Source organism: Carassius carassius, chromosome 16 (genome assembly GCF_963082965.1).
Source record: "Carassius carassius chromosome 16, fCarCar2.1, whole genome shotgun sequence".
In the NCBI taxonomy this organism is placed as follows: domain Eukaryota; kingdom Metazoa; phylum Chordata; class Actinopteri; order Cypriniformes; family Cyprinidae; genus Carassius; species Carassius carassius.
Window position 1 is genome coordinate 33,679,126 of NC_081770.1, and position 27,619 is coordinate 33,706,744.

The following is a 27,619-nucleotide window of genomic DNA, read 5'->3' on the forward strand; positions in this document are numbered from 1 at the left end:
GAGATTTGCAAAGCCTTTGCAATTTGACGTTGAGGAACATTGTTTTTAAAGTTTTCCAAAAATTTTTTACGCAGTCTTTCACAGATTGGAGAGCCTCTGCCCATCTTTACTTCTGAGAGGCTCTGCTTCTCTAAGACAAAGCTTTTATAGCTAATCATGTTACAGACCTGATATAAATTAACTTAATTAATCACTAGATGTTCTCCCAGCTGAATCTTTTCTAAACTGCTTGCTTTTTTAGCCATTTGTTGCCCCCGTGCCAACTTTTTTGAGACCTGTAGCAGGCATTAAATTTTAAATGAGCTAATTAAGTGGATAAAAGTGTAAAATTTCTCAGTTTAAACATTTGCTACGTTATCTATGTTCTATTGTGAATAAAATATTGGCTCATGTGATTTGAAATTCCTTTAGTTTTCATTTTATTAAAATTAAAAAAACGTCCCAACTTTTCCGGAATTCGGGTTGTATAACATTGTCAGAGGTTTAAAAAGATTTACAATAAGTTTAAAATGAAATAGAATTAAATATTTAATTGCTGGTTTTGACAAGACTTTATATGAGAACTGTTAATTATCACATTTGATCTGAAAACATTATAAATGACACATCTGAGACCTTTTTCAAAGTATTCCATTGACCTGAATTGTAAATGTTGCGATTAAAGGCTCTTTAGACCGTGGTGTAGCGAGAGACTCCCGGACAGGAGCGGAAGGGAGACGGGATGCTGGGAAAGATGCTCAGGAACACAGGTGAATGAGGAGGTGTAGTGCTTGTGGGTATCTGCCTCCTCTGACGGCGTGGCACATAACGGAAGTTCAGCGGAGGTTTGACTGCACGAACAGAGCCGCCTGCTTCCTCGGATGAGTTGGACTCGGCAGATTCAGTGGATTCGCTGGAAGAGGTTGGAATGGTGGAGTCTACTGCTGGGAGTGATCCGGGTCCTGCAGGGATGGCCTGATAAACAGGGTCGGCTAGCTGAGGTGTTACAGCTCCAACATCTTGGATTGATGGCTTATGACCATTAGGAATATGAGCATTGTGGGCTGTTGTTTTGGAAAATGTGTCTTCTTGCTGTGTCGGTGTGACAGCATGCACCTGTGAATCAGTGACAAAGTGATGAGTGACCTCCTTGGGGACATTCAAAAATGATTAACTGTGAAAAAGGCTTAAAGGGATAGTTCACCCAAAAATGAAAATTACCCCATGATTTACTCACCCTCAAGCCCTCCTAGGTGTATATGGCATTCTTCTTTCAGACAAATATAATCACAGTTATATTAAAAAACATCTGGCTCTTCCAAGCTTTAATGGGAGTGGATGGTAGCCCAAAATCTGAAGTCCAAAAAATTGCACCCATCCATTATAAAAGAAGTCCACATGGCTCCAGGGGGCCTTCTGAAGTGACGTGATGTGTTTGCGTAAGAAAAATATCAAGATTTACAACTTAATAAATCTTAATATCTAGCTTACACTAAAATAAAACGTGCCTCACGCGGCTCCGGTAGGTGAATAAAGGCCTTTTGTAGTGAATGCATGCATTTTTGTTAGAAAAATATCCATATTTCAAATGTAATAAACACTTTTCTCTCACTTCCATTATCTGTCATACACGAAGCCATTCCGGTGGATGACGCAGCACTTATGCGCAGCGTACGCCCCTCTGAAATATGCTAGTCTTGCGAGTTTGTTTGTAGGAGCAAAGGATGCAAAGTTTCCTTACTTTAGCAAAGGAAAACCAGTCTCCTCTTGGTTTATGTTGAAATCCTCTAACATTTTTCTTAGCAAATCCTCAGTTTGTACTTCTAATTCATGACCGGCATTTTGTTTTGTTCTCTCCGCATTCGTCACTAATCACGCAACATATAATATAATTTAATATAACTCTGACTGGAATTGTCTGAAAGAAGTCATATACACCTAGGATCCCTCGAGGGTAAGTAAAACACAAGCTAATTTTCATTTTTTGGGTGAACTAACCCTTTAAATGTTTTAGAATGTCCTTATCTTCGAAAAAACATACAGTACATACAGCGCAAGCAGTGTAGTCTGAATAAAAAAAAACAAATAACTCTTATGAGTCAAGACACTCGCTAAAACCCAAATCACACTGCATGATTTTAGCAATCCTATAAGATCACTGCATGTCACACTGTGCGACATGGATATAATACACTTACATATGGCATGTGTGACTATTTACTCATATGCAAAAAAAAGAGGGAATCAATCACCGCACTTCATTGAACTGTTGTAGTTTAAATAATCAATTTATTTGTAATGATAACGTAAGTTATTTTTACATTTGATTATTTGTTTAGTTTCATTCATACATGAATGCTTTAGATATAAAATGATACAAATAATGCATTATTTGTTTCTAGGCTATGTTTTCTACTGTGGGATTTTATTAATTTTAATTTTTTTTTTTTTTTTTTGCTAAATTAACATTATGATACATGATACTAGACATCATATACTGTAATGCACGGATCTAATATAATGTTACACATCAGAAGTTTTCCCCCAACCATTCCCCAAGTGTTCACTTAAGACAGAACAGATTATGTTTGCGTAAATACTGAAATACTGTATATGTGTTTATTTATCGGGGTTATTCACGCACTTTGGATGACAGTCAGTGCGAGAAGCACTGAATAATAAGAAAAGATGGAAGACTTCACTCTATCGACTTCAAACGGGTGTGGCTCAGTAATTTTTTGTCCGATTCCAACAAAACATGAATCATTTTGAAGGTCTTTTAATGGAGAATGTAATTATTTTATTGCTCATTGTGACTTGTTTTGTCAGCTCAGATCACATTATTCTCAGGAGGAAGCAGATGTGCAAGCGGAAAATGACAACATGCAAGATGTTTCAGATGGTATGGCAAGTCTAACACATGACTCGGATATGGGTCACAAATAAAAGAACGTTTAATCGGACAGCCAAAAAAAAATCAGATGTTGGCAACAAATCAGAATAGGGCATCAAGACAAAGTGTTTGTGAATCCAGAGGATAGTTTTCGGGAAGGTCTGTTTTACGCACAAATTACCCAGAATTTACTCTTATATTTATGTATATTTAATGAATGAGATCCAATGACTTTAGATGGTGATGTTTTAGTTTTGTTTGAAGTTACCATTACTGGGGTCATTGTTTGTTTTAGTTGGGCTCTTTACCCTTGACTTTAAACCTTTAGAATTTATTTGGTGGTCACAGCAGTGTGTTCATTTAGACATGTTTGTTATGGTAAAAAAAAGCTGAAAGAAAATGCAGTCAGGTGTTTATGTTTAAATAGAGACATAATTAGCATATAATGGCTTGAATAACTGATTTAATAATGCTCAAGAAGTAAAATTTATGTATTGTTTATTATTAGTATTATTAGTTGTAATTTATTAAATAGGATGGTGTTTACTTTAAATGATTAATCTTTTATTTTGTTTTTGTTTGTTTTTTTGCATAAAGTACTGTGTAATGATGCAAATTTGAACATCACCTTAAACTGTATATGCTGGCAAGTGACGCTAGAGGGCGATAGTGAGCTAAAGGGCAGGGGGCATCATTTGTATATGAAGTCACACTGCCAGTCACTAGTGATGGGAAGTTCGGATCATTTTACTGACTCTGACCTTTGAGTCTCCTTCAGCAAATTAATAAATAATTTTTTGAGTCACCTCATTCATTTAGTTCATTTTAGCTAAATGTAATTAAAATGTTATGTGTTACTTCCCTAACACAGCTACTACTTACAAAAAACGTTGATCACGCTACAAAAAATACAAATCTATAATTCTATATGGCATGGTATGTAGACTGGCAATGTTTCAGAACTTTGAGAAATCAATGTACCTCAGCCATTTGGACCTCTAAATCAAATAATTATTTTACCTCAACTAATGATAATTTTGATAATCCATCTAAATTCTGGAAAACAATTAAAGTATTGCAGAATAAAAAGGCTTCAGACTCTCCACACCAACTGAATATTGAAATTATAACTATCACAGATAAAAATGTCATATTAAATGCCTTTAACTATCATTTTGAGAAGGCAGGTGATTTATTTGATCAGCAGTTTCCATCAATTTCAGTTGATCCTTTAACTTGTTTTTTACTATCTAGCACATCTTCAACTTCTGCTTTCTCGTTTGATTTTGAAGCCCTGCAAGTTCAAGATATTATGTAATCGCTGAATTCTATAGACCCCAAAAAGGCGCCTGGACCTGATGGTCTGGAACCCTTTCTGTTAAAGGTGGCTGCACCAGTTATAGCTGAGACTATTACTTACATTTTTAATATGTCAATAAGTTCTAATCAGCTTCCAGCTATCTGGAAGCACGCTTACATTACACCCCTATTTAAAGCTGGCGATCGATATGACATGAACAACTACAGACCAATTTCTAATCTCCCTGTTCTTTCAAAAATAATGGAATCTTTAGTTGCTACCCAACTTGAATCATATTTGCACTCGCATACTTTTTTAAATGAAATGCAATCCAGTTTCCGATCAGGGCACAGTACAATATCCGCTACTTTAAAAGTCATGGATGACATCAAAGAGGCTATAGACAAAAAATGTACCTGTGTTTCTTTGTTTATAGACCTCACAAAGGCGTTTGATACTGTGGACCATCCATTACTGGTTAATACCCTGCTGAGAGCCGGCATTGGATGTAATGCGATCAAATGGTTCCATAGCTACTTGACCAATCGTTCACAAATGGTTAAATATGGCAACGACATGTCAAACCCAGTTCTTGTTATGAAGGGTGTTCCACAAGGTTCAGTTTTGGGACCCTTGCTCTTCCTAGTTTATATTAATTATATTTGTGATAAGTTTAAATTTTGTAAGTATCATCTGTATGCAGATGATACAGTTTTGTATTCCTGTGCTCCCACAGCTGAGTTAGCCTTTTCAAATTTGGAGGCAGATTTTGATACCCTGCAATTGAAGCTGTTGTCAAACTCTCATAAAACTAAAGTTATGGCTTTTACTACTCGGCAAACAAAGCTTCCATCCGTCTTTATCATGTCACTGGATGGAGTTTGTATCCAGTCTGTAAATAATTACAAATATCTGGGATTTTGGATGGATAAAAACCTAAACTTTAAATACCATGTTGATTATCTTGCAACGAAATTAAAATTCACATTGCGTTTTTTGTATAGGCTAAAATCCTGTTTTTCCTCGGCTTCACGAAAACGCTTAGTTGCTAGCCTTTTTCTGTCACAGATTGATTAAGGGGATACTATCTACATCAGTCGTTTTCAACCTGTGGTCCGCAGCCCCCTAGTGGGCCGCGGTGGTATTGCAGGTGGGCCGCCAATTATTTTCTGTTAATTTCCAGTCCATTTTAGGGCTGTGCGATTAAAAGAAATCTCATAAAATCACGATTTGAGCGTGCGCGATTTCTAAATCGCTTTATAGCACAATTTTCCACGGCCCTGACCTCCCGTAGTATGCTATCCGATCCAATCAGAATGCATTGCGCCTAGCGCGAGAACAGACTGGGCATATGCCTATTTCCAGGTTCACACACTGTCTGTGATGCGCCTTTTTTCCGAGCCCATGTAAACGGATCAGAGCGTTCACACTGCACGCGGTAAAAGGCTAGAAATGAAAACGTGCGAAAATAATTAATATCTAACACATGAGCAAAGAGAGAATTGTGAGTGCACAGGACGCAGTTTAAGTGAGAAGAGACACGTTTTAAGTGCACACTCTCTCCGCGCAGAGCAGCGTGTATCTGAGCAAGCACGTCTGGTTTTGTGACAGAGCAAAGGAAATCTTCGTGCGAACAGAGAGATTCGCACTCGTGCATTATTTTAATGTGCTTTCACGTAATTTTTATGCGCTTTCGCTGCTGACCGCATACACATACTGTATACACACTGCAAACACCTGAGGCACCGCTACAATTAATGAGCTCTATGAACAATGCATGGCAAAAAAGAAAAAAAAGTCCCTGTACATGGGATTTTTTTTTTTGCCATAAGTCTATACATTTTGTTACATCTTTACTATAGTGATAATTTTTACTTATGTCTGTTCTAGAGACGTTACAACTTTTTGATAAAGCTCTAATTGGTTTTCTTTTGGAAATATGTTTCAAATAAATCCAGAATGCATTTATGACTGTAAAAGCATATCGGTGTGTGTCACAATCGCAAAATTGATCAAAGAAATCCCGATAGTTTTTTTTTGTTTTTTTTGTTTAATAGCGGGGTCAGTTAATTTTTTTGAAGTGGGCCGCGCAAACATATGTGTTTGGTTGTGTGGGCCGCGAGTTGAAAAAGGTTGGGAACCACTGATCTACAGATTTGCCTCTCTGTCCAAACTTGACCCCCTTTATCACTCTGCTCTCAGATATGTCACTAACTCTAGTTTTAGGACACATCATTGTACATTGTACAGTATGGTAGGATGGTTATCCCTTCATTTGCACAGGCTTGAACATTGGTATATTTTAATTTACAAAGTTATTTTAGGAAAACTTCCAAATTATTTAAATAGGAAATTTTTATCATTTCAAAGCTGTCATAATCTCATGTCACATAACTGGCTGCAGTTAAAAGTGCCAGCTATTAGATCAGAGGCTGGAAAGCTAAGCCTGTTTTATAATGGCCCTTGGTCTTGGAATGATGTGAAGACCAAACGTCTCGGCCCCCCAACTGAGCCTGGTTTCTCCCAAGGTTTTTTTTCTCCATTCTGTCACCGATGGAGTTTCGGTTCCTTGCCGCTGTCACCTCTGGCTCGCATAGTTGGGGTCTCTTCATCTACAGCGATATCATTGACTTGATTGCAAATTAATGCACAGACACTATTTAAACTGAACAGAGATGACTCCACTGAATTCAATGATGAACTGCCTTTAACTGTCATTTTGCATTATTGACACACTGTTTTCCTAATGAATGTTGTTCAGTTGCTTTGACGCAATGTATTTTGTTTAAAGCGCTATATAAATAAAGGTGACTTGACTTGACCTGACATATGTAACCTTCGTTCCCTGAAGGAGGGAGCGGAGACATTACATCAGAAAGAGACTGACGATTGGGGTCCCTTACAAAACACCACATTGCTGTCTTCCAGTGACCCGTGTGAGTGGTAGAACCCTGTCGTGAGGCCAGCACAAGTGAGGGCCTATAGCTTACACAGAATGCACTGGGTAGCATATTCCAGCTGGATGTATGCTAGCAGGCTGCCTGCCCGAGAGCCCAATCACCTTCGAGTGGTAACAAGACGAGCCAATGGTACGCCGAGTACCTTGGTCTGCGGAATTTGCATTGCAAGCTCTGACCCGCAGAGCGGATATATAAGGAGCAGCGCGAGCAACTCGCATTCAGTCTTTGCTGAGAAGCCGAGCCAGTGACCCTGCCGTTCAGTGAAACAGCGATGTGGCAAGGGGAAGTACGTAACCAAGACGTTCCCTTTCAGTTGGTCACGTTCTACATTACGTCAGAAAGAAACTGACGAATGGGGTCCCTTCCAAAACACCACATTGCTGTCTTCCAGTGACCCGTGTGAGTGGTAGAACCCTGTCGTGAGGCCAGCACAAGTGAGGGCCTATAGCTTACACAGAATGCACTGGGTAGCATATTCCAGCTGGACGTATGCTAGCAGGCTGCCTGCTCGTAGGAGGACATGCAAAAAGGCAGGTATCAACCAAAGGTAGTGATATGCATGAACTCTGAGGTATCCAGAGGGTGGAAGTTTTAACGACAGAGCTGGCAAGGGGCTTGCCAAGGGAAAGACACATGCTGCGAAGAGACTTACTGTGGACATACACATGTGGGATTGCCCGGAAAGGGGAATCACAACACATGGAGGCACCTAGTCCCACACAGAGCTGACCGAAGGGGCATGTACGCATGTGCTGGACATCAACAGTGCTGGAGGAACCCAGGGTTCTGAACTGAGGAACTCACCTGAGGGGAATAGCGCACGCATCCAGTCCGTGGAGTGGAATGGCGCAGCAAGCAGATTGACACCGAGCAGGTCCTTACTGGCCCAAAGGGGCGAGTACCCGGGAGGACACGGGCTCTACACGGAGATTATAAAATCTTGTGAATGTGTTAGGTGTGGCCCAGCCCGAAGCTCTACAGATGTCTGTTAGCGAGGTGCCATGCTCCCAGGAGGAAACTACACTCCTAGATGAGTGAGCTCTCACCCCTAGGGGGCATGGCAGGTCTTGAGCCTGATTAGCCAGGACAATAGCATCCACTATCCAGTGGGATAACCTCTGCTTGGAGACAGCCTTTCCCTTCTGCTGGCCTACGTAACAGACAAAGAGCTGGTCTGAGGTCTTAAGGCACTGAGTTCTGTCTACGTACTGGACAGAGCAGTGCCAGGGCTGGGTCTACCACCTCCAGGGGCAGTACTTGCAAGCTCACCACCTGATCCCTAAAAGGAGTGGTGGGAACTTTGGGCACGTACCCAGGCTGGGGTCTCAAGATAACGTGAGAGTTAGCCAGCCCGAATTCCAGGCACGCTTCATCAACTGAAAATGCCTCCAGGTCCCCAACCCTCTTCACCGAAGCCAAAGCCGCCAGGAGCGCAGTTTCCAAAAGATAGAAACTTTTGCTCTACTGAGAGCAAGGGTTCGAAGGGAGCCCTCTGCAGTTCCGATAGAATTACTGCAAGGTCCCAAGAGGGGACTTGCTGAGGGCGAGGCGGATTGAGCCTCCTTGCTCCTCTCAGGAAACTGATGATCAGATCGTGCTTCCCAAGAGACTTACCTTCAACAGGGTCATGGTGAGCCGGAATGGCAGCCACATAGACCTTGAGGGTGGAAGGAGACAGCCTTCGTTCCAACCCCTCCTGAAGAAAGGAAAGCACTGACCCGATCGGCCATTTCCAGGGGTCCTCACGCCGTGAAAAACACCAAGTGATGAAGAGGTTCCACTTCAAAGCATAGGCGTGTCTGGTAGACACGGCTCTAGCTGAAGTGATGGTAGCTACCACCTGAGGTCTCAAGGTACCTAAACCTTCCGTGACCCGTCCAGAACCCACACATGTAGGTTCCAAAGATTGGGACGTGGGTGCCAGAGGTTGCCCCGTCTCTGAGAAAAAAGGTCTTTCCTCAGAGGAATAGGCCAGAAAGGGTTTGGGGAAAGTTTGGGGAACCAGGTCCGGCTGGGCCAAAAAGGCGCAACCATGAGGACCTGCTCCTCATCCTCCCTCATCTTGCGCAACATCTGTGCAAGAAGGCTCAATGGGGGAAACGCATACTTGCACAGGCCCAGCGGCCAGCAGTATGCCAGAGCGTCCGTGCCAAGGGTGCCCTCGGTCAGGGAGTAAAAGGCGCAACCATGAGGACCTGCTCCTCGTCCTCCCTGATCTTGCACAATATCTGTGCAAGAAGGCTCACTCGGTGAAACGCATACTTGCACAGGCCCAGCGGCCAGCTGTGTGCCAGAGCATCCATGCCAAGGGTGCTCTCGATCAGGGAGTAAAACAACTGGCAGTGGGAGTTTTCTGGAGAGGCAAACAGGTCTACCTGAGCATCTCCGAAGCATTCCCAAATCAGCTGAACTGACTGGGGGTGGAGTCTCCATTCCCCGGGGTGAGACTGCTGCCGTGAGAGCTCATCGGCTGCACAATTGAGCCTGCCCAGGATGTGAATGGCAAGAAGCGACCTCAGATGCTTCTGACTCCACAAGAGGAGATGGCGAGCGAGTTGCGACATGCGGCGGGAGTGTAGACCACCCTAACGGTTGATGTACGCTACGGTCGCAGTATTGTCCGTACGGACCAGAATGTGCTTGTCCTTCAGCACCACTCGAAGTTGATTGGGCTCTCGGGCGAGATCCCCCATTCTTCAGTCTCTTTCTGATGTAACGTAGAACGTGACGGACTGAAAGGGTCAAACTACAATCCCTCATCTCTTTAAATGATTTTAAACATAGAATAAAGGAGATGGTCACTGCTAATTGCAGTTGTTTTGCCAATTCTACTACCACTTAACTCCTTTTTTTGAACTTATGAATTAATAATGTCGTGTCTGTGATCAGTATTATGTAAGGTATTGTGTAATATCTAAATGTATATTATACTAAATATATTTTGTTGTGGAGACTTGTTTGTTGAGTTTTCTGTTGTATCAAATGATGATGTTGTTTTGTTTTTATTGTGGCTTGTTATATGTTTAATTCTGCTATTCGACCCTGTCTTGACCAGGTCTCACTTGTAAAAGAGGTTTTAACCTCAATGTGACTTTCCTGTTTAAATAAAGGTTAAGAAGAATGATAACTAACTTCTTGCACTGTTTATGTGTTTTACAGAGTGTTTCTGCAATAAAAAAAATATTTGCCACCAGAAGCTCTGCATCTCCTGTGTTTGTAACATTACTTTTTTAACACTGAGAGTGGATTATGTAAACATGAGCAGTGTTAATTTAACACTGAGGATTTTGCTGTGCAGGTAAAGTTAAAAATTATTTTATTTGGTAAAATGTCTTTACAAAACAAGAATGACAGCTTTGTACAGTCCAGCACAAACGTACCTCCTGCAAGTATCCCCTGTTGTAAAGATTTAATGAAACTGAATAACTTACACCTGTGTTCGGCTACATCTGACAGCTTCATAGCATTTCATTTTATAGATTTGGTATTACTGCAGAAATGTAGACTATGTAGAGATTGTATTGTACCACAAAATAATGGGGGGAAAATTTGTATTTTTTTCTGACTGACTTCATGCAAAAAGCAAACATATATCACAAGCAATGTAGTCTGATTATGAAACAACTGAACCTTGTGAGAAGTTTGTAAAGAGTGGATGTTGGCTCACATTTTTATTATTATTATTTTAAGGTGTTTTTTCAACATATTTTTCTAATGATAATGATCAAATATAAATAACTCTAATGTTTTCTCAGCATGTAAGTCATTCTATATTTAGGGGTTTCATTTCGTGTCAGCCAAAAATTCAGAAAATCAGTATTCATTTTTATAAATAAATTAGGTTGTTGAATAATATATACCCTTAATGTGCTAAACTAATTGTTTGGCAAGCGTAAGCTCTAATGACAATTTTAACTGTTAATGAAAATGAACATTTGATTCATTATTTTTCAACTGTGTTATGGACAAATGTTGTGTCAAATGAAACGTGAATGAAGTCCCACATGATTAAAGATTTGTTTGAAGGTTTGAATGAGTCTATTCACCAGAGTTTTTTAAGGTTAAATGTCTAACTGATTTGAAAATATGAATTTAGGGCTTCATAATGGGTGTATTGTGGGATGCTATCATGAAGGATGATACTTTTCTTTAACAAAAATCCACAGTATGTCAGGATCCTGCCCTGACAGTCCTTTCCATCTTGTCTCTGTTCCATGTTTCTTTGTTTGTTTTGTGTCTAAGCACATGGTTCTGTCTTTGTTCGTGTCTGCCACGTGCTCCCCTTGTCCCACCTCCTTGTTACCCCTGGTCACACCCCCTTGTTTAGCCCTTGTCTGCTTGATTGTTTTCACCTGATCCTCATGTGTACTGCTCTATATATCGGGTTCTCTTTCCTTGTGTCTCTGCTGGTTCATTTTTGGTGTTTACCTGTTTCTTGGGCCAGAATTTATCCTTTTGATCTTGCTCAAGTTGTTTTTGATCTCTTGTGTAGTTCTTCTATATCCTTGGTTCCTTTTTGGCCTTTTAGTTCTATTTAGTTCTTGTTTTTTGATTGTGCACATCCTAATCTATTTTTTCTTTTTGATTTAGGGTTTCATTTACTCAGTTTGAGAGTGCAGTTCCTTTTTGGATCCTGGCTTTTTGTCTTTAAACTGATTTATTTCTCTGGATAGTTTTGGTTATTTTGCCTTTTGTTCACTCTTTGTTTTCTATTGTCTTTGTGTCGTTTTGAGTCTAGTCTTGTTTTCGTGTATTGTCCTGTCTTGCCCCCACTCAGATTTCCTGGCCACTGAACCCCACTGCCTGGAAGCAGCTCACCTCTCTCACGTGTCAAGTCTCGTGAGTCTCTACCTGGCGACTAGACTGGTGACATTTGAGTTTCACTTGAAGCTACGGGTTTCCTGTGTCTGCCTGGCCCTTCCTTTGGAGCTGCCTCCTCTGTGCTCGAGCCCGTGATCATCTTGGACTGTCTCTGTGGTCATCCCTCCTGCCCGTATTGTCTGCCCTGCCATCTGTTTGAACCGTTTCACTGCAAATTCCCCCAGCTGTTCCAGTCTACGTTTTGTTAATAAAATACCCTTGTCTGCTCATTCTGCATTTGGGTCTCATTTCTTGCAGATCCCTGACACAGTATGCTGTATTTAGTGTTATTCACCATCCTCACCAGAGATATCCCCTTTTTTTTCTGACAGTTTAGTTCACATTTAAAATAATTTTGCAGAAAAACAGCTCAATTTGAGACATAAACATAAAAACCACACATAACAAACTTGACAAAATAACACCGTTGGCAAGTAAGAATGAACTTCATATCCATGAAGTATTTTAAACACACATTATTATTTATATTTTAAAGTTAATAAATATATATTTTATTATTATAACGGTAAACGAAGTAACTACATGTGGCATGTTTTCTCTACTTCCTGTTGGCCTTCTGTAGCTAATCGTAGCTCCGTGTAGCTGTTTTTATTTTATTTTTTCTCTTTATCTTACTATCACTCTCTGTTTTTTAAAGTGATAAAATATAACTTAATTCACACCATATTTCTGATATTATCGATCAATCTTATCAGATTAACTTTGATGTTCACTTTTATTTTATATCCGTGAGAGCAGTACACCTGCAAAGTATTAGCACTCGTTAGCTTGTCATTAACGTTTTCATTCAAACCTATCGCTGTTTTCTTTTCTCCTCTCCTCTCTCTCTCTCGCTCCAGTTTTTCACAAGTTCATCAAACAACCGCAGTAAGAATATTTCATCAAGCACGGTGAGTAATGGCTTCTCCTGCTATTGTTATTTGCACCTCTTGCCACATGTACAGTTTATCTATCTCTGTCGCAGATGAGGGATTCACATGTGATAAATGCAGGGAAATAGTTAGGCTGACAGAGAAGATTTCAGAATTAGAGACACGCATCCAAACTTTAATTGAGGACAGTAAGAATGCGTCTAGCTCAGGGATTCCTGTACATTGTTTGGTTCAGGCAACAGGTGCCCACAGAATAACATAGGTTTCATAGACAATTGGACGAGCTTTTGGGGCAGACCTGACCTGTTGAAAAGAGATGGTTTTCATCCCTCCTGGGGTGGCGCCACTCTTCTCTCTAGAAATATGGCAAATAGTCTTAGAGTTTATACTTGACTAACTGGGGCCCAGGTCAGGAAGCAGACAGACTGGCTAAACCGACCGTCTGCTAGCTGCCTCCCGTCACAGGTCAGTTAATTCTCAGCACATAGAGACTCTTTCACCTAGATATCACACTATAGAGACTGTGTCTGTTCCCCGAACTAGAAAATACAAAAAATGTCCAAACCAAGTTAAGATTAACAATTAAATTGAGGTTCAACAAATAAAAAACAGATGCAATATGGATAAACAAATGATAAAGCTTGGCTTATTGAATATCAGATCCCTTTCTACGAAAACACTTTTTGTAAATAATATGATCACTGATCATAATATAGATGTACTCTGTTTGACAGAAACCTGGCTAAAACCTGATGATTACATTATTTTAAATGAGTCCACCCCCCAAGATTACTGTTATAAACATGAGCCGCGTCTAAAAGGCAAACGGGGAGGTGTTGCTTCAATTTATAACAACGTTTTCAGGATTTCTCAAAGGGCATGCTTTAAGTATAACTCGTTTGAAGTAATGGTTCTTCATATAACATTATCCAGAGAAACAAATGTTAATGATAAATCCCCTGTTATGTTTGTACTGTCTACTGTATACAGGCCATCAGGGCACCATACAGACTTTATTAAAGAGTTTGGTGATTTTACATCCAAGTTAGTTCTAGCTGCAGATAAAGTTTTAATAGTTGGTGATTTTAATATCCATGTTGATAATGAAAAAGATGCATCGGGATCAGCATTTATAGACATTCTGAACTCTGTTGGGGTTAGACAACACGTTTCAGGACCTATTTATTGTCGAAATGATACTCTAGATTTAATACTGTCACATGGAATTGATGTTGATAGTGTTGAAATTATTCAGCCAAGCGATGGTATCTTAGATCATTATTTAGTTCTGTGCAAACTTCATGTAGCCAAAATTGTAAATTCTACTTCTTGTAACAAGTATGGAAGAACCATCACTTCTACCACAAAAGACTGTTTTGTAAGTTATCTTCCTGATGTATCCAAACTCCTTAGCATATCCAAAACCTCAGAACAACTTGATGATGTAACAGAAACTATGGACTCTCTCTTTTCTAGCACTTTAAATACAGTTACTCCTTTACGCTTAAGGAAGGTTAAGGAAAACAGTTGACACCATGGTATAATGAGCATACTGGCACCCTAAAGAGAGCAGCCCGAAAAATGGAGCGCAGCTGGAGGATTTCGTATTGCTTGGCGGGAAAGTAACCTATCCTACAGAAAAGCATTAAAAACTGCTAGATCCGATTACTTTTCTTCTCTTTTAGAAGAAAACGAACATAACCCCATGTATTTATTCAATACAGTGGCTAAATTAATGAAAAATAAAGCCTCAACAAGTGTTGACATTTCCCAACACCACAGCAGTAATGAATTAATGAACTACTTTACTTCTAAAATCGATACTATTAGAGATAAAATTGCAACCATTCAGCCGTCAGCTACAGTATCACATCAGACAGTGCACTATAGACCCCCTGAGGAACAGTTCCACTCATTCTCTACTATAGGAGAGGAAGAATTGTATAAACTTGTTAAATCATCTAAACTAACAACATGTATGTTAGACCCTATACCATCTAAGCTCCTAAAAGAGGTGCTTCCAGAAATCATAGATCCTCTTCTGACTATTATTAATTCCTCATTGTCATTAGGATATGTCCCCAAAACCTTCAAACTGGCTGTTATTAAGCCTCTCATCAAAAAAACTCAACTTGACCCCAAAGAACTAGTTAATTATAGACCAATCTCGAATCTCCCTTTTCTCTCCAAGATACTAGAAAAGGTAGTATCCTCACAATTATATTCCTTCTTAGAGAAAAATTGTATATGTGAGGATTTCCAGTCAGGATTTAGACCGTTTCATAGTACTGAGACTGCTCTCCTTAGAGTTACAAATGATCTGCTCTTATCATCTGATCGTGGGTGTATCTCTCTATTAGTTTTATTGGATCTTAGTGCTGCGTTTGACACAATTGACCACAACATTCTTTTGCATAGACTTGAACACTTTGTTGGCATCAATGGAAGTGCATTAGCATGGTTTAAATCGTACTTATATGACCGCCATCAGTTCGTAGCAGTGAATGAAGATGTATCATATCGATCACAAGTGCAGTATGGAGTACCTCAAGGTTCAGTACTAGGGCCGCTACTCTTCACGCTTTAAATGTTACCTTTGGGAGATATCATCAGGAAACATGGTGTTAGCTTTCACTGTTATGCTGATGATATTCAGCTCTATATATCTTCGCGGCCCGGTGAAACACACCAATTTGAAAAACGAATGGAATGCATAGTCGATATAAAAAACTGGATGACGAGTAATTTCTTACTGTTAAATTCTGAAAAAACAGAGGTGTTAATTATAGGACCTAAAACCTCTGCTTGTAATAACCTAGAACACTGTCTAAGACTTGATGGTTGCTCAGTCAATTCTTCGTCATCTGTTAGGAACCTAGGTGTGCTATTTGATCGCAATCTTTCCTTAGAAAGCCACGTTTCTAGCATTTGTAAAACTGCATTTTTCCATCTCAAAAATATATCTAAATTATGGCCTATGCTCTCAATGTGAAATGCAGAAATGTTAATCCATGCATTTATGACCTCAAGGATAGATTATTAATTGTAATGCTTAATTGTAATGGTTATTCTGCACGCTTAGTAAACAAACTACAGCAAGTCCAAAATGCAGCAGCAAGAGTTCTTACTAGAACCAGGAAGTATGACCATATTAGCCAGGTGCTGTCAACACTGCACTGGCTCCCTATCAAACATCGTATAGATTTTAAAATATTGCTTATTACTTATAAAGCCCTGAATGGTTTTGTACCTCAGTATTTGAATGAGCTCCTTTTACATTATAATCCTCTACATCCGCTACGTTCTCAAAACTCAGGCAATTTGATAATACCTAGAATATCAAAATCAACTGCGGGTGGCAGATCATTTTCCTATTTGGTGCCTAAACTCTGGAATAACCTACCTAACATTGTTCGGGAGGCAGACACACTCTTGCAGTTTAAATCTAGATTAAAGACCCATCTCTTTAACCTGGCTTACACATAACATACTAATATGCTTTTAATATCCAAATCCGTTAAAGGATTTTTAGGCTGCATTAATTAGGTAAACCGGAACCGGAAACACTTCCCATAACACCCGATGTACTTGCTACATCATTAGAAGAATGGCATCTACGCTAATATTTGTCTGTTTCTCTCTTATTCCGAGGTCACCGTAGCCACCAGATCCAGTCTTTGTCCAGATCAGAGGGTCACTGCAGTCACCCGGATCCAGTACGTATCCAGACCAGATGCTGGATCAGCACCTAGAAAGGACATCTACATCCCTGAAAGACAGCGGAGACCAGGACAACTAGAGCCCCAGATACAGATCCCCTGTAAAGACCTTGTCTCAGAGGACCACCAGGACAAGACCACAGGAAACAGATGATTCTTCTGCACAATCTGACTTTGCTGCAGCCTGGAATTGAACTACTGGTTTCGTCTGGTCAGAGGAGAACTGGCCCCCCAACTGAGCCTGGTTTCTCCCAAGGTTTTTTTCTCCATTCTGTCACCGATGGAGTTTCGGTTCCTTGCCGCTGTCGCCTCTGGCTTGCTTAGTTGAGGTCACTTCATCTACAGCGATATCGTTGACTTGATTGCAAATAAATGCACAGACACTATTTAAATGAACAGAGATGATATCACTGAATTCAATGATGAACTGCCTTTAACTATCATTTTGCATTATTGACACACTGTTTTCCTAATGAATGTTGTTCAGTTGCTTTGACGCAATGTCTTTTGTTTAAAGCGCTATATAAATAAAGGTGACTTGACTTGACTTGACTTGACTACTAAGCAGAAATAGATATATGCCAAATCTATAATATTATATAGGTTCATGAGGAATTCTGGATGCATCACATGACTTTGGACATGTGACTTTGGAACAAACCATTGCCTTTGACAAACCATTTATAGGGGGTTGCATATGGAGTAACACAGTTGATACTGATTTCTCGGACACACACAAAATGGATTAGCAAGATTTTTTTTACACGTCTTTGTTGTAATTTAATAGTTATTTTGGACAAATATTTAGGAGAAATATATACAGAAACATGTATTTGAGCTAATCTGAATTGCAAAACCTCACATTTACTAACAGCACAGAAACAGCTAATTCCAGTATAGAATATGCCATTTTTGCAAGATAAAAGATGGATATCTGTTGGATTTTTGTATTAAATGAATTAGAAATGTCCCCTGATATAAAAGTGATCATTGTTTAAAGTGAAAAGTTATTGGAAAAACTAGTAAAATATATAATAGAGTGCATGGACATGACATGTATACCCCAATTATAGAATGACTCATAAAAACTGTTTCAGAAAAACAGTGGAATGATTATTTCACCATTTGCTTGCTGTTAGTAGCACTGAAACTTCACATTTCCTGCTTTAAATTGGGGATTGATCAAATCTTTTTTTCCTATCGCTAAGAATAAACAGATGGAGCAATAAAATATGACATTGCCTTCAAGTCCTCCTTGAAAGTTCCTACAGTATAATATTCCTGTCAAAATAACTTGTTAAACAGGGGAAAAAAACTGTTTTACTAGACACAAGACAGGAAGTGTTTTTTTTTAAGCATTGATGCAACAAAAATGTTGATCAAGAGCAAAGGGATGTGCAGGTGGTGTTTAACTGATGCTGACATGATCTGAATAAATCAACATGAGATGATAAGGACAAAAGCAGAAAGAAAGGAATTACAACAGTCCATTTTAGTCTTTTCCTTTAGACTTTTCTGTAGTGAGAGGATAATACAGTAAGTGCACAGGCAGATTCAGATCAGCTCTACTAGGTTTGGCTCAGTTTCCTTCTGTTACATTGAGGTGTTGATTTACCTCAGTCATCTGGCTTTTAGAACTGGAAAGTTCTCACTTTCCAGAGTGTGACCTGGAGAAAAAAACCTGACCAAAAAAAAAATGATATTTAGGGTACCTGTGGGCGAAATATTTCACAGGACACCTTCACATCTTGCTGGCCATGGCCAAAAACCTCCCCGACACAGAAACCAACGGGCTGAAATGAAAACAGACACACAGAATAACCACACTAGAGAAATCAGAGAGTTTGGAAAATTAGGGAACACCTAATCACATAGAGCATTTTATGATGTGAAAAAAATAACATAGAAAATGTTAATAGTGGTGGATGTTACGTCATTCACATGGGATCCAATTTACATGAACGTAATGGCTGTTGGCAGCAACTCACCTCTTTACCTTCATGTCCTGGCTCACACACAACCTCAGGAAATGAAGCGGCTGAGCATTCCCGAACAGTGTACTCCACAAAACTAGCGGGAACAGGGGAGCTCTAAGAAATTAAATAAAAAGATTTATTAAATCTGGCCAGGGCAGAAGTCAGTGTCACCATATTGAAGGGTTGATTCATCCAAAAAAAGTATTTTGTCATTACAAACTGCATTTTTATTAAATGACTACTAGGTTTTGTTTCACAAACAAAAAGTAAAGCAAGAATAATTCCCCAGTAATGGTTAGGTATCTGCATTCAAACCGATTATGTGGTATTAAGGCTAAATAGACAGAAGGTGGTGCTTAGAGATAAAAGGTCAAATTTACTGTTGTCTGGCAAATTTTTGCAGATGAAATCCAGTCATATCAATAGGAATCTGTGTGATCTAAAAATTAGTGAAAAAGTTTCCGGCGCAGAAAGTGACCCACCAGAAGAGCTGCCTGGGACAATAAGCTTTGAAGACAAGTTTTTTTCAGACTCAAGTTTTAGTAAGTATCAATTTTATTTTTTCCTGTTCTAGTTGCATTTACACTGATTCAAACAGCAGATGCAAACAGCAGTTCTCAGCATGCAACATTTTGAGTGCATCTTAAATGGTGAGTCTAGCTAGTGTCATCTAATTTAACAGTGAACAGTTAATGTAGTGGAATAAAAACAACATATTGTTCAATAAAGGCAAGACAATATTGTCAAACCTAAAGCTGGATACTTGAGGTAATTATGTTAGTCTGATTTCTGTGCAGAGCTTGTCTGCGTTTTGTCTGCTATTTAAATGCACAAGCCATTTAAATTGTAATGAATTATGATTAGTTATCAGTCCCTTATGGAAATTAACCAAGGTTTATTATAGTAAAAGTGTAATAACCATGGTTTTTGGCATATTGATTACCATTTGTAAACCCACAATTTTACTACATATACAATGGTTAAAGCATGATTGGTGTAGCAAAGCCATGGTTAATTATTGGTTACAATGGTTTAACTATAGGAATTACTTATTTATTTATTTGTAGTAAAACCATGGTTAGTTTTCGTAAGGGGTGTTTTATTGTACATCACTGAGTACATCCTATACCCACATCATCCTAGCACTTGGATTCTCTGTATCATTATCATCATAGTTATTGTGTGAACTTCAATAGTCTTTTAAATTTTAAATGATTTTTAGAACATTATTGGTGTAAACGGGCCTTACACATCGTTATGTTACTGACAACAGACAAGGGATATTTTTCCCACTAAATTTCCCTGAAATTGTACTAATGTGCAACATTAACAAAAAGTGTGATTCTGAATTGTACTGTTGCTGTGTGGGGTTGGACAGTGTTATTCCTGCTTCCTGCTGGCCTTGCTGCTGTTTTGTGATCGTAGTTCTATGTATCTTTGTTTTTCTCTAGAATTTTATATTACTATCACTCGTTGTTTAAAGTGATAAAATATAACTTAATTCCCACCATATCTCTGATATTATCAATCAGTCTTATCAGATTAATTTTGATCGTTCACTTTTATTTTAATCCGTGAGTGCAGTGCATCTTGTCATTAGCGTTTTCATTCGAACTTATCGCTGTTTTCTTTTCTCCCCTGCTCTCTCTCGCTACTCTCTCTCTCCGGTTTTTCACAAGTTCATCAAACAACTGTGGTAAGAATCTCTCATCAAGCACGGTGAGTAATGGCTTCTCCTGCTATTGTTATTTGCACTGGCAAAGTGCTGGCTAATGCTACATTTTAATACAGTAAGATTGTTATTCATGCCGGCGCTAATGATGTTCGACTTCGCCAGTCGGAGATCACTAAAAATAACATAAAGAGGTGTGTGAACTTGGAAGCACGATGTCAGACACTGTAATATGCTCGGGTCCCCTCCCTGCTTACCGTGGTGACGAGATGCATAGCAGATTGTCATCTCTCAATGGCTGGATGTCTAAGTGGTGCCCGCATAATAACATAGGTTTCATAGACAATTGGACAAGCTTTTGGGGCAGACCTGACCTGTTTAAAAGAGATGGTCTTCATCCCTCCTGGGGTGGCGCCACTCTTCTCTCTAGAAATATGGCAAATAGTCTTAGAGTTTATACTTGACTAACTGGGGCCCAGGTCAGGAAGCAGACAGACTGGCTAAACCGACCGTCTGCTAGCTGCCTCCCGTCACAAAGGTCAGTTAATTCTCAGCACATAGAGACTTTTTCACCTAGATATCACACTATAGAGACTGTGTCTGTTCCCTGAACTGGAAAAAACAAAAAATATCCAAACCAATTTAAGAGTAACAATTTAATTGAGATTCAACAAATAAAAAACAGATGTAATACGGATAAACTAATGATAAAGCTTGGCTTATTAAATATTAGCTTTTTGTAAATAATATAATCACTCATCATAATGTGGTCTACCACCCAAGATCACTGTTATAAACATGAGCCATGTCCAAAAGGTAAAGGGGACATGTTGCTTCAATTTATTTAAGGGCAGGCTACAAGTATAACTCGTTTGAAGTAATGGTACTTCATATAACATTATCCAAAGAAACAAATGTTAATGATAAATTTCCTGCTATGTTTGTACTGGCTACTGTATACAGGCCACCAGGGCACCATACAGACTTTATTAAAGAGTTTGCTGATTTTACATCTGAGTTAGTTCTGGCTGCAGATAAAGTTTTAATAGTTGGTGATTTTAATATCCATGTTGATAATGAAAAAGGTGCATTGGGATCAGCATTTATAGACATTCTGAACTCTATTGGTGTTAGACAACACGTTTCAGGACCTACTCATTGTTGAAATCATACTCTAGATTTAATACTGTCACATGGAATTGATGTTGATAGTGTTGAAATTATTCAGCCAAGCGATGGTATCTTAGATCATTATTTAGTTTTGTGCAAACTTCATATAGCCAAAACTGTAAATTCTGCTTCTTGTTACAAGTATGGAAGAACCATCACTTCTAACACAAAAGACTTTTTAAGTTATCTTCCTGATGTATCCAAATTCCTTAGCATATCCAAAACCTCAGAACAACTTGATGATGTAACAGAAACTATGGACTCTCTCTTTTCTAGCATTTGTAATACAGTTGCTCCTTTACGCTTAAGGAAGGTTAAGGAAACCAGTATGACACCATGGTATAATGAGCATACTCGCACCCTAAAGAGAGCAGCCCGAAAAATGGAGCGCAGCTGGAGGAAAACAAAACTAGAGGTATTTCATATTGCTTGGTGGGAAAGTAACCTATCCTACAGAAAAGCATTAAAAACTGCTAGATCGGATTACTTTTCTTCTCTTTTAGAAGAAAACAAACATAACCCCAGTTATTTATTCAAAACAGTGTCTAAATTAATGAAAAATAAAGCATCAACAAGTGTTGACATTTCCCAACACTACTTTACTTCTAAAATCGATAATTTTAGGGATAAACCGATCTCGAATCTCCCTTTTCTGTCCAAGATACTAGAAAAGGTAGTATCCTCACAATTATATTCCTTCTTAGAGAAAAATGGTATCTGTGAGGATTTCCAGTCAGGATTTAAACCGTATCATAGTACTGAGACTGCTCTCCTTAGAGTTACAAATGGCCTGCTCTTATCGTCTAATCGTGGTTGTATCTCTCTATTAGTGCTATTGGATCTTAGTGCTGCGTTCGACGCTATTGACCACAACATTCTTTTGCATAGACTAGAACACTTTGTCGGCATTAATGGAAGTGCATTACCATGGTTTAAATTTTATATGACCGCCATCAGTTTGTTGCAGTGAAGTCGTGGCCTAATGGTTAGAGAGTCGGACTCCCAATCGAAAGGTTGTGAGTTCGAGTCCCGGGCCGGCAGGAATTGTGGGTGGGGGGAGTGCATGTACAGTTCTCTCTCCACCTTCAATACCACGACTTAGGTGCCCTTGAGCAAGGCATCGAACCCCCAACTGCTCCCCGGGCGCCGCAGCATAAATGGCTGCCCACTGCTCCGGGTGTGTGCTCACAGTGTGTGTGTGTGTGTGTTCACTGCTCTGTGTGTGTGCATTTCGGATGGGTTAAATGCAGAGCACAAATTCTGAGTATGGGTCACCATACTTGGCTGAATGTCACTTCACTTTCACTTTCACTTCACTTGAATGAAGATGTATCATATCGATCACAAGTGCAGTATGGAATACCTCAAGGCTCAGTACTAGGGCTGTTACTCTTCACGCTTTACATGTAACCCTTGGGAGATATCATCAGGAAACATGGTGTTAGCTTTCACTGTTATGCTGAAGATACTCAGCTCTATATTTCTTTGCGGCCTGTATAAAAAAACTGGATGATGAGTAATTTCTTACTGCTAAATTCTGAAGAAAATAACAGAGGTGTTAACTGTCGAACCTAAAACCTCTGCATGTAATAACCTAGAATGCTGTCTAAGACTTGAGGGCTGCTCTGTCAATTCTTCATCATTAGCTAAGAGCCTAGGTGTGCTATTTGATAGCAATCTTTGCTCTGAAAGACACATTTCTAGCATTTGTAAATCAGCATTTTTCCATCTCAAAAATATATCTTAATTATGACCTATGCTCTCAATGTCAAATGCAGAAGTTTTAATTCATGCATTCATGACCTCAAGATTAGATTATTGCAATGCTTTATTGAGTGGTTGTTCTGCAAGCTTAATAAACAAACTCCAGCTGGTCTAAAATGCAGCAGCTAGAGAACCAGGAAGTATGACCATATTAGTCTGGTTCTGTCAACACAGCACTGGCTCCCTATTAAACATTGTATAGATTTTAAAATCTTGCTTATTACTTATAAAGCCCTGAATGGTTTAGCACCTCAATATTTAAAAAAAAAAACTCTTATTGCATTATAGTCTTGCACGTCCGCTGCATTCTCAAAACTCTGGCAATTTGATACTACCTAGAATATCAAAATATTACTTAAACTGAACTGAGCTGGATGATGACATCACTGAATTATGAACTGTCTTTAAATGAAAATGTAGCATTACTGACATTTTTTTTTTCCTATTTAATGCTGATGACACAATATGTATTGTTAAAAGCACTATATAAATAAAGGTGAAAGAAAATGAAAGAAATTAGCCCATCTGGGCATTGGCACAAGGGTTGGAAAGGCCAGGTTTCAAGCCATCTGTGTACAAAGGTTAGTCTTAGGGTTAGGGTCGGTTCAAGGCTAGATTTAGACCCAACCAGCCGTGGGAATGCAAAGTTTCTGAATTAAAAAACCGCAATACAAAAAGGTCACAGCCCAATAATCCTGATCTATCATAGCATTGCAACTCAGGAATAGAGATAAGACTATCTTATTATTCCTAGGTCTGTGAGAGATAGGGCTAGGACCTAAGCCTGCCCCTAAACTCCACCACCTTTAGAGCTGTAAGGGGTAAGTTCAGGGCGTGATCAGTTAGGGTTCGATCCCACTCCTTCCGCACATCTGTAAGGTGCAGGTTTAGGGTGTGGGCCAGTTCCAGGTTAAATCCACTTAGACCCTAAAGCATGTGAGTCGAGAGTGTAATTATGCTTACGTTTAGGGTTATTTGTATGCAACTATACATAATTTATTGTTATCGTAATAGTAAGTACATGTAATGTGTAACAAGGACACCTTAACAAGGACTGCTTTTTTTATATCCCCTTCCCTTCTGAAATTATGGCTACACCCCTCTTGGCAACTATATGAAAAGTAGGCATGCATGTTCATGTAAGAGATCACAAAAAAGCTTGCTGTATGCCATCTAACATGCCCTTTCTGCAACTATGTTTTACATTTATTTAAGACTAAGATACTTATATAGAGCCCCTTTCACACTGCACGTTGGACCTGGAAAATTGCCGGAATATTGCCGGATCGCCTTCTATGTGAATGCAAACACGTCCTGGGATTGATCCTGGGTCGGGGACCTAGTAACATTGCCGGGTTCAGTCCCGCAAACAAGCGCTGTGTGAACAAAAGCCAGAACTGATGCCGTAAAGGCTGTGTCGTAGTGATGACGCATGTTATCACGTGACTCTTTTAGCGGGTGTTTTGGAGGTAGATCAATGTCGGCGACGAAACAAATATGTGCAAACTGTAACGAAGCAGAGATCAGTTAGTTCCTCACTTTCTGCGCTGATGCTGAGATCGTTAGCCAGCTTCACGGAAAGTTAACGTGCCTAGTGTTTTCGACTCGTACATTATATGTCACATCCTGATGTCACATCTCTTTACGGGACCTTCACGGTTTGTGTGTGAACGCATGTACATATTCCGGGTAATGTGTGTGAAAGTGCAAAATCTAGCGACCCGGGAACAATTGCTGGGACACATTACCGTGTATTTTCCAGAATCGCAGTGTGAAAGGGGCTTAGGGTTAGGGTTAGGGTTAGGGTAGAGAACCAGGAAGTATGACCATATTAGCCGGGTTCTGTCAACACTGCACTGGCTCCCTATTAAACATTTTATAGATTTTAAAATCTTGCTTATTACTTGTAAAGCCCTGAATGGTTTAGCACCTCAGTATTTGAACAAGCTCTTAATGCATTATAGTCCTCCATCGCCGCTGCATTTTCAAAACTCAATTTGATAGTACCTAGAATATCAAAATCAACTTTCTCATTACATATCGTCAACCTAACCTGCAGATATTACTTAATCTGAACTGAGCTGGGGGATGACATCACTGAATTCAATGATGAACTGCCTTTAACTGCAAATTGAGCATTACTGTCCTATTTAATTCTGAAGTTGCATACACACAATATGTTTTTACTGTATAAAAGCGTTATATAAATAAAGGTGAAAGAAAATGAAAGAAAGTAACTACATGCCATCAAAGATGCCCTTCGTGCAACTATGTTTTACAAATATTTAAGGCTAGGATACTTATATAGGAATTACTGTTGTCAAGTAAGTTTCATTCATAATGTTTCCACCTGTAAAATTTCACAATATATCCCAGTATTATGGCAAACCTCAATGACAACACAGTTTAATAAATTGGGTAAAACTGATGAATTGTCATCTTTTGTAACCTGATGGGAGGCTCTGTTGATGGTGTTCACAGTCAGGCTAACAGGAAATGTGCTCTGTCGATTGTATTTAAGGAGGGATGTCCGAGCTGCAGCGATGGCTTCATTACTGTCTACGGAGAGCAGCAGAGGACACTCCGGACACGTCAAGTGTAACTTCTCTGGAGGGTCTTGGGGAGGGAAAGTAGAGAGATTTGTTCTTTAAGTATATGAGATAAAAGATAAATTGGAAGTTGCATTTGATAAACAGCAGTGAAGCATTGCAGTAGTTTAATTAGATAATTTGACAAAAGCAAGACCTCAAACCTTGTTTGTCAATAAATTCAAAGGCTTATTTCTATTCTAAATTACTTCTGAGACATACCTGCATTTTATTAATGTGGTCCTTTTTTTAATATGATTAGATAACTATAAACACCTTACAATCAAAAATATGGTTTTACTGTTAGTAAAGAGTTTAGAGTCTTCACTTGAGGACTGCACCAACTAATCCATAAAATCTATAATAAAAGATAATTTTTAAAAAAATGGACAATGGATTTGAGGATCAATCCTGTTTGTGCACTTGAGTCATGTCACTTCCCAGAAGTAAATGACACGTCTATGGACAAAACACATGCTGAGAATCTTTTATGTTAAGCACTTCAGACAAAAGCATAGTTTAACCTATCCTGCTCGGTCATGATGCATCTATGTGATGTTTACTGGATTTGAGATACATGAAATGCACATTTATTTATTTTATTAATGTTATTAAAAAATATATATCAAATTAATTGTTAGTTGCAGCTCTATTCTAGTTTTACATATGCTTAAAGGTTCACATTTTGAGATTTCTATTTTGCAGGGAACTCAGAAATGGAAAAGAAATGGAAGTAACTGGTTGACCTGGTACGAGTGTGCAGTCATAGCTGTAGAGGTAAGAGAAGCCCCCAGATGTGTGGAGCACTGTGGTGTTACAGTTTCCAGAGATTTGCTACAACACAGGAAACACATAAATTGTCCATAAACCAAACAAAAACACCCTTTTTTCTTACTATTTTCTAGACATTAAAACTAGATTCTGTGAAACATCTGCACTGATTTACTTCATGGATTAATATGAGTTAGAAATGGGATAAGTCATAATATATTACTATTCAAGTGAGCTTTTCTCATGTTTCTGATTTTAAAAAAGTAATGCTGCTGTTACTTTTCAGCACTATTACTTACCTCTTTTTCACAATGCAAAGCATAGGTTTTAGAGTGAAATAATAGATTAAACAAAGCTAGAGATCTTAGTCTGAGATCCAGATTTGCATCCGTTAAATGCTGATAATAGAGCTGCATGCAGTTAATCTTAAACCCACGGTCAATATTTGTGAATTTACCAAATTGTATTTTAAACAGAGGTAAATAACACTACTACACTGTCAACCAGAGGTCATATATTCAATCCAAACTTTACGATGTACAGTAGCAGCAAATAATCAAGACGCTGAAGCCTTACTGTTTCCATGAAAGGTCTAATAACACATTTCTTCCATGATTTGGGACTAAGGACATGGCACTTGGTCTCAAGGACATCTAAATCAAGATAATAGACCGTTCCAGCTGGACCCTGCAGCACAGGAAAGTGAACCAATGATGAAAAATACATATACAGTCTGGCTTTGAATCTGTAAAAACATTTAATGAATAATATGAGAAGATCTATGCTTTTCCACTGGTGAAAATGACAGAACCGTTTACCAACCTGTTGATGCGCCTGGACGTTTGTGATTCTATTTAGGGCAAATTTGTAACCTGTTTGTCTGTCCTCGTTTATGTACGTGACGGCCAGTCGGGACAACTTCTCCACAGTCTTGTCGTCACAGGGAACATGAACTAAACTTGTCCCCGAGACACACAAAATGTTTGCGGTCATAAAAATCCAAATCAGATTCAACATGTTTCTTTCTCATTAGAGACACAGTCTAGCATCCGTTTATACCAGGAGATGAATGTG

At 39.1% G+C, this 27,619-nt stretch overlaps 1 protein-coding gene across 1 annotated transcript; it reads right to left on the minus strand.

Annotated features, from left to right (window-relative positions):
* Positions 1 to 471: 471 nt before the first annotated feature.
* On the minus strand, positions 472 to 27,619 carry si:ch211-262h13.5 (uncharacterized protein LOC571127 homolog). Its single transcript, XM_059569921.1, has 7 exons — positions 27,368 to 27,619; positions 27,122 to 27,232; positions 26,521 to 26,608; positions 25,636 to 25,802; positions 18,593 to 18,694; positions 18,317 to 18,397; positions 472 to 1,095 (listed from the first exon to the last, which is right to left on the minus strand). Exons 1-7 carry the CDS (start codon positions 27,560 to 27,562, stop codon positions 670 to 672), a joined length of 1,170 nt encoding a protein of 389 aa, XP_059425904.1. The 5' UTR covers positions 27,563 to 27,619; the 3' UTR covers positions 472 to 669.

Bases quoted from the DNA above. Each gene is read 5' to 3' on its own strand.
- si:ch211-262h13.5 (XM_059569921.1), bottom strand. From the start codon at position 27,562: ATGTTGAATCTGATTTGGATTTTTATGACCGCAAACATTTTGTGTGTC. The intron at 18,695-25,635 runs GTTACAAAAGAT...TTAATTTCTTAG, and splicing joins TCAACAGAGCCTCCCATCAG to AGCTCCCCTGTTCCCGCTAG. The intron at 18,398-18,592 runs GTGAGTTGCTGC...TTTTCATTTCAG, and splicing joins CAGGACATGAAGGTAAAGAG to CCCGTTGGTTTCTGTGTCGG.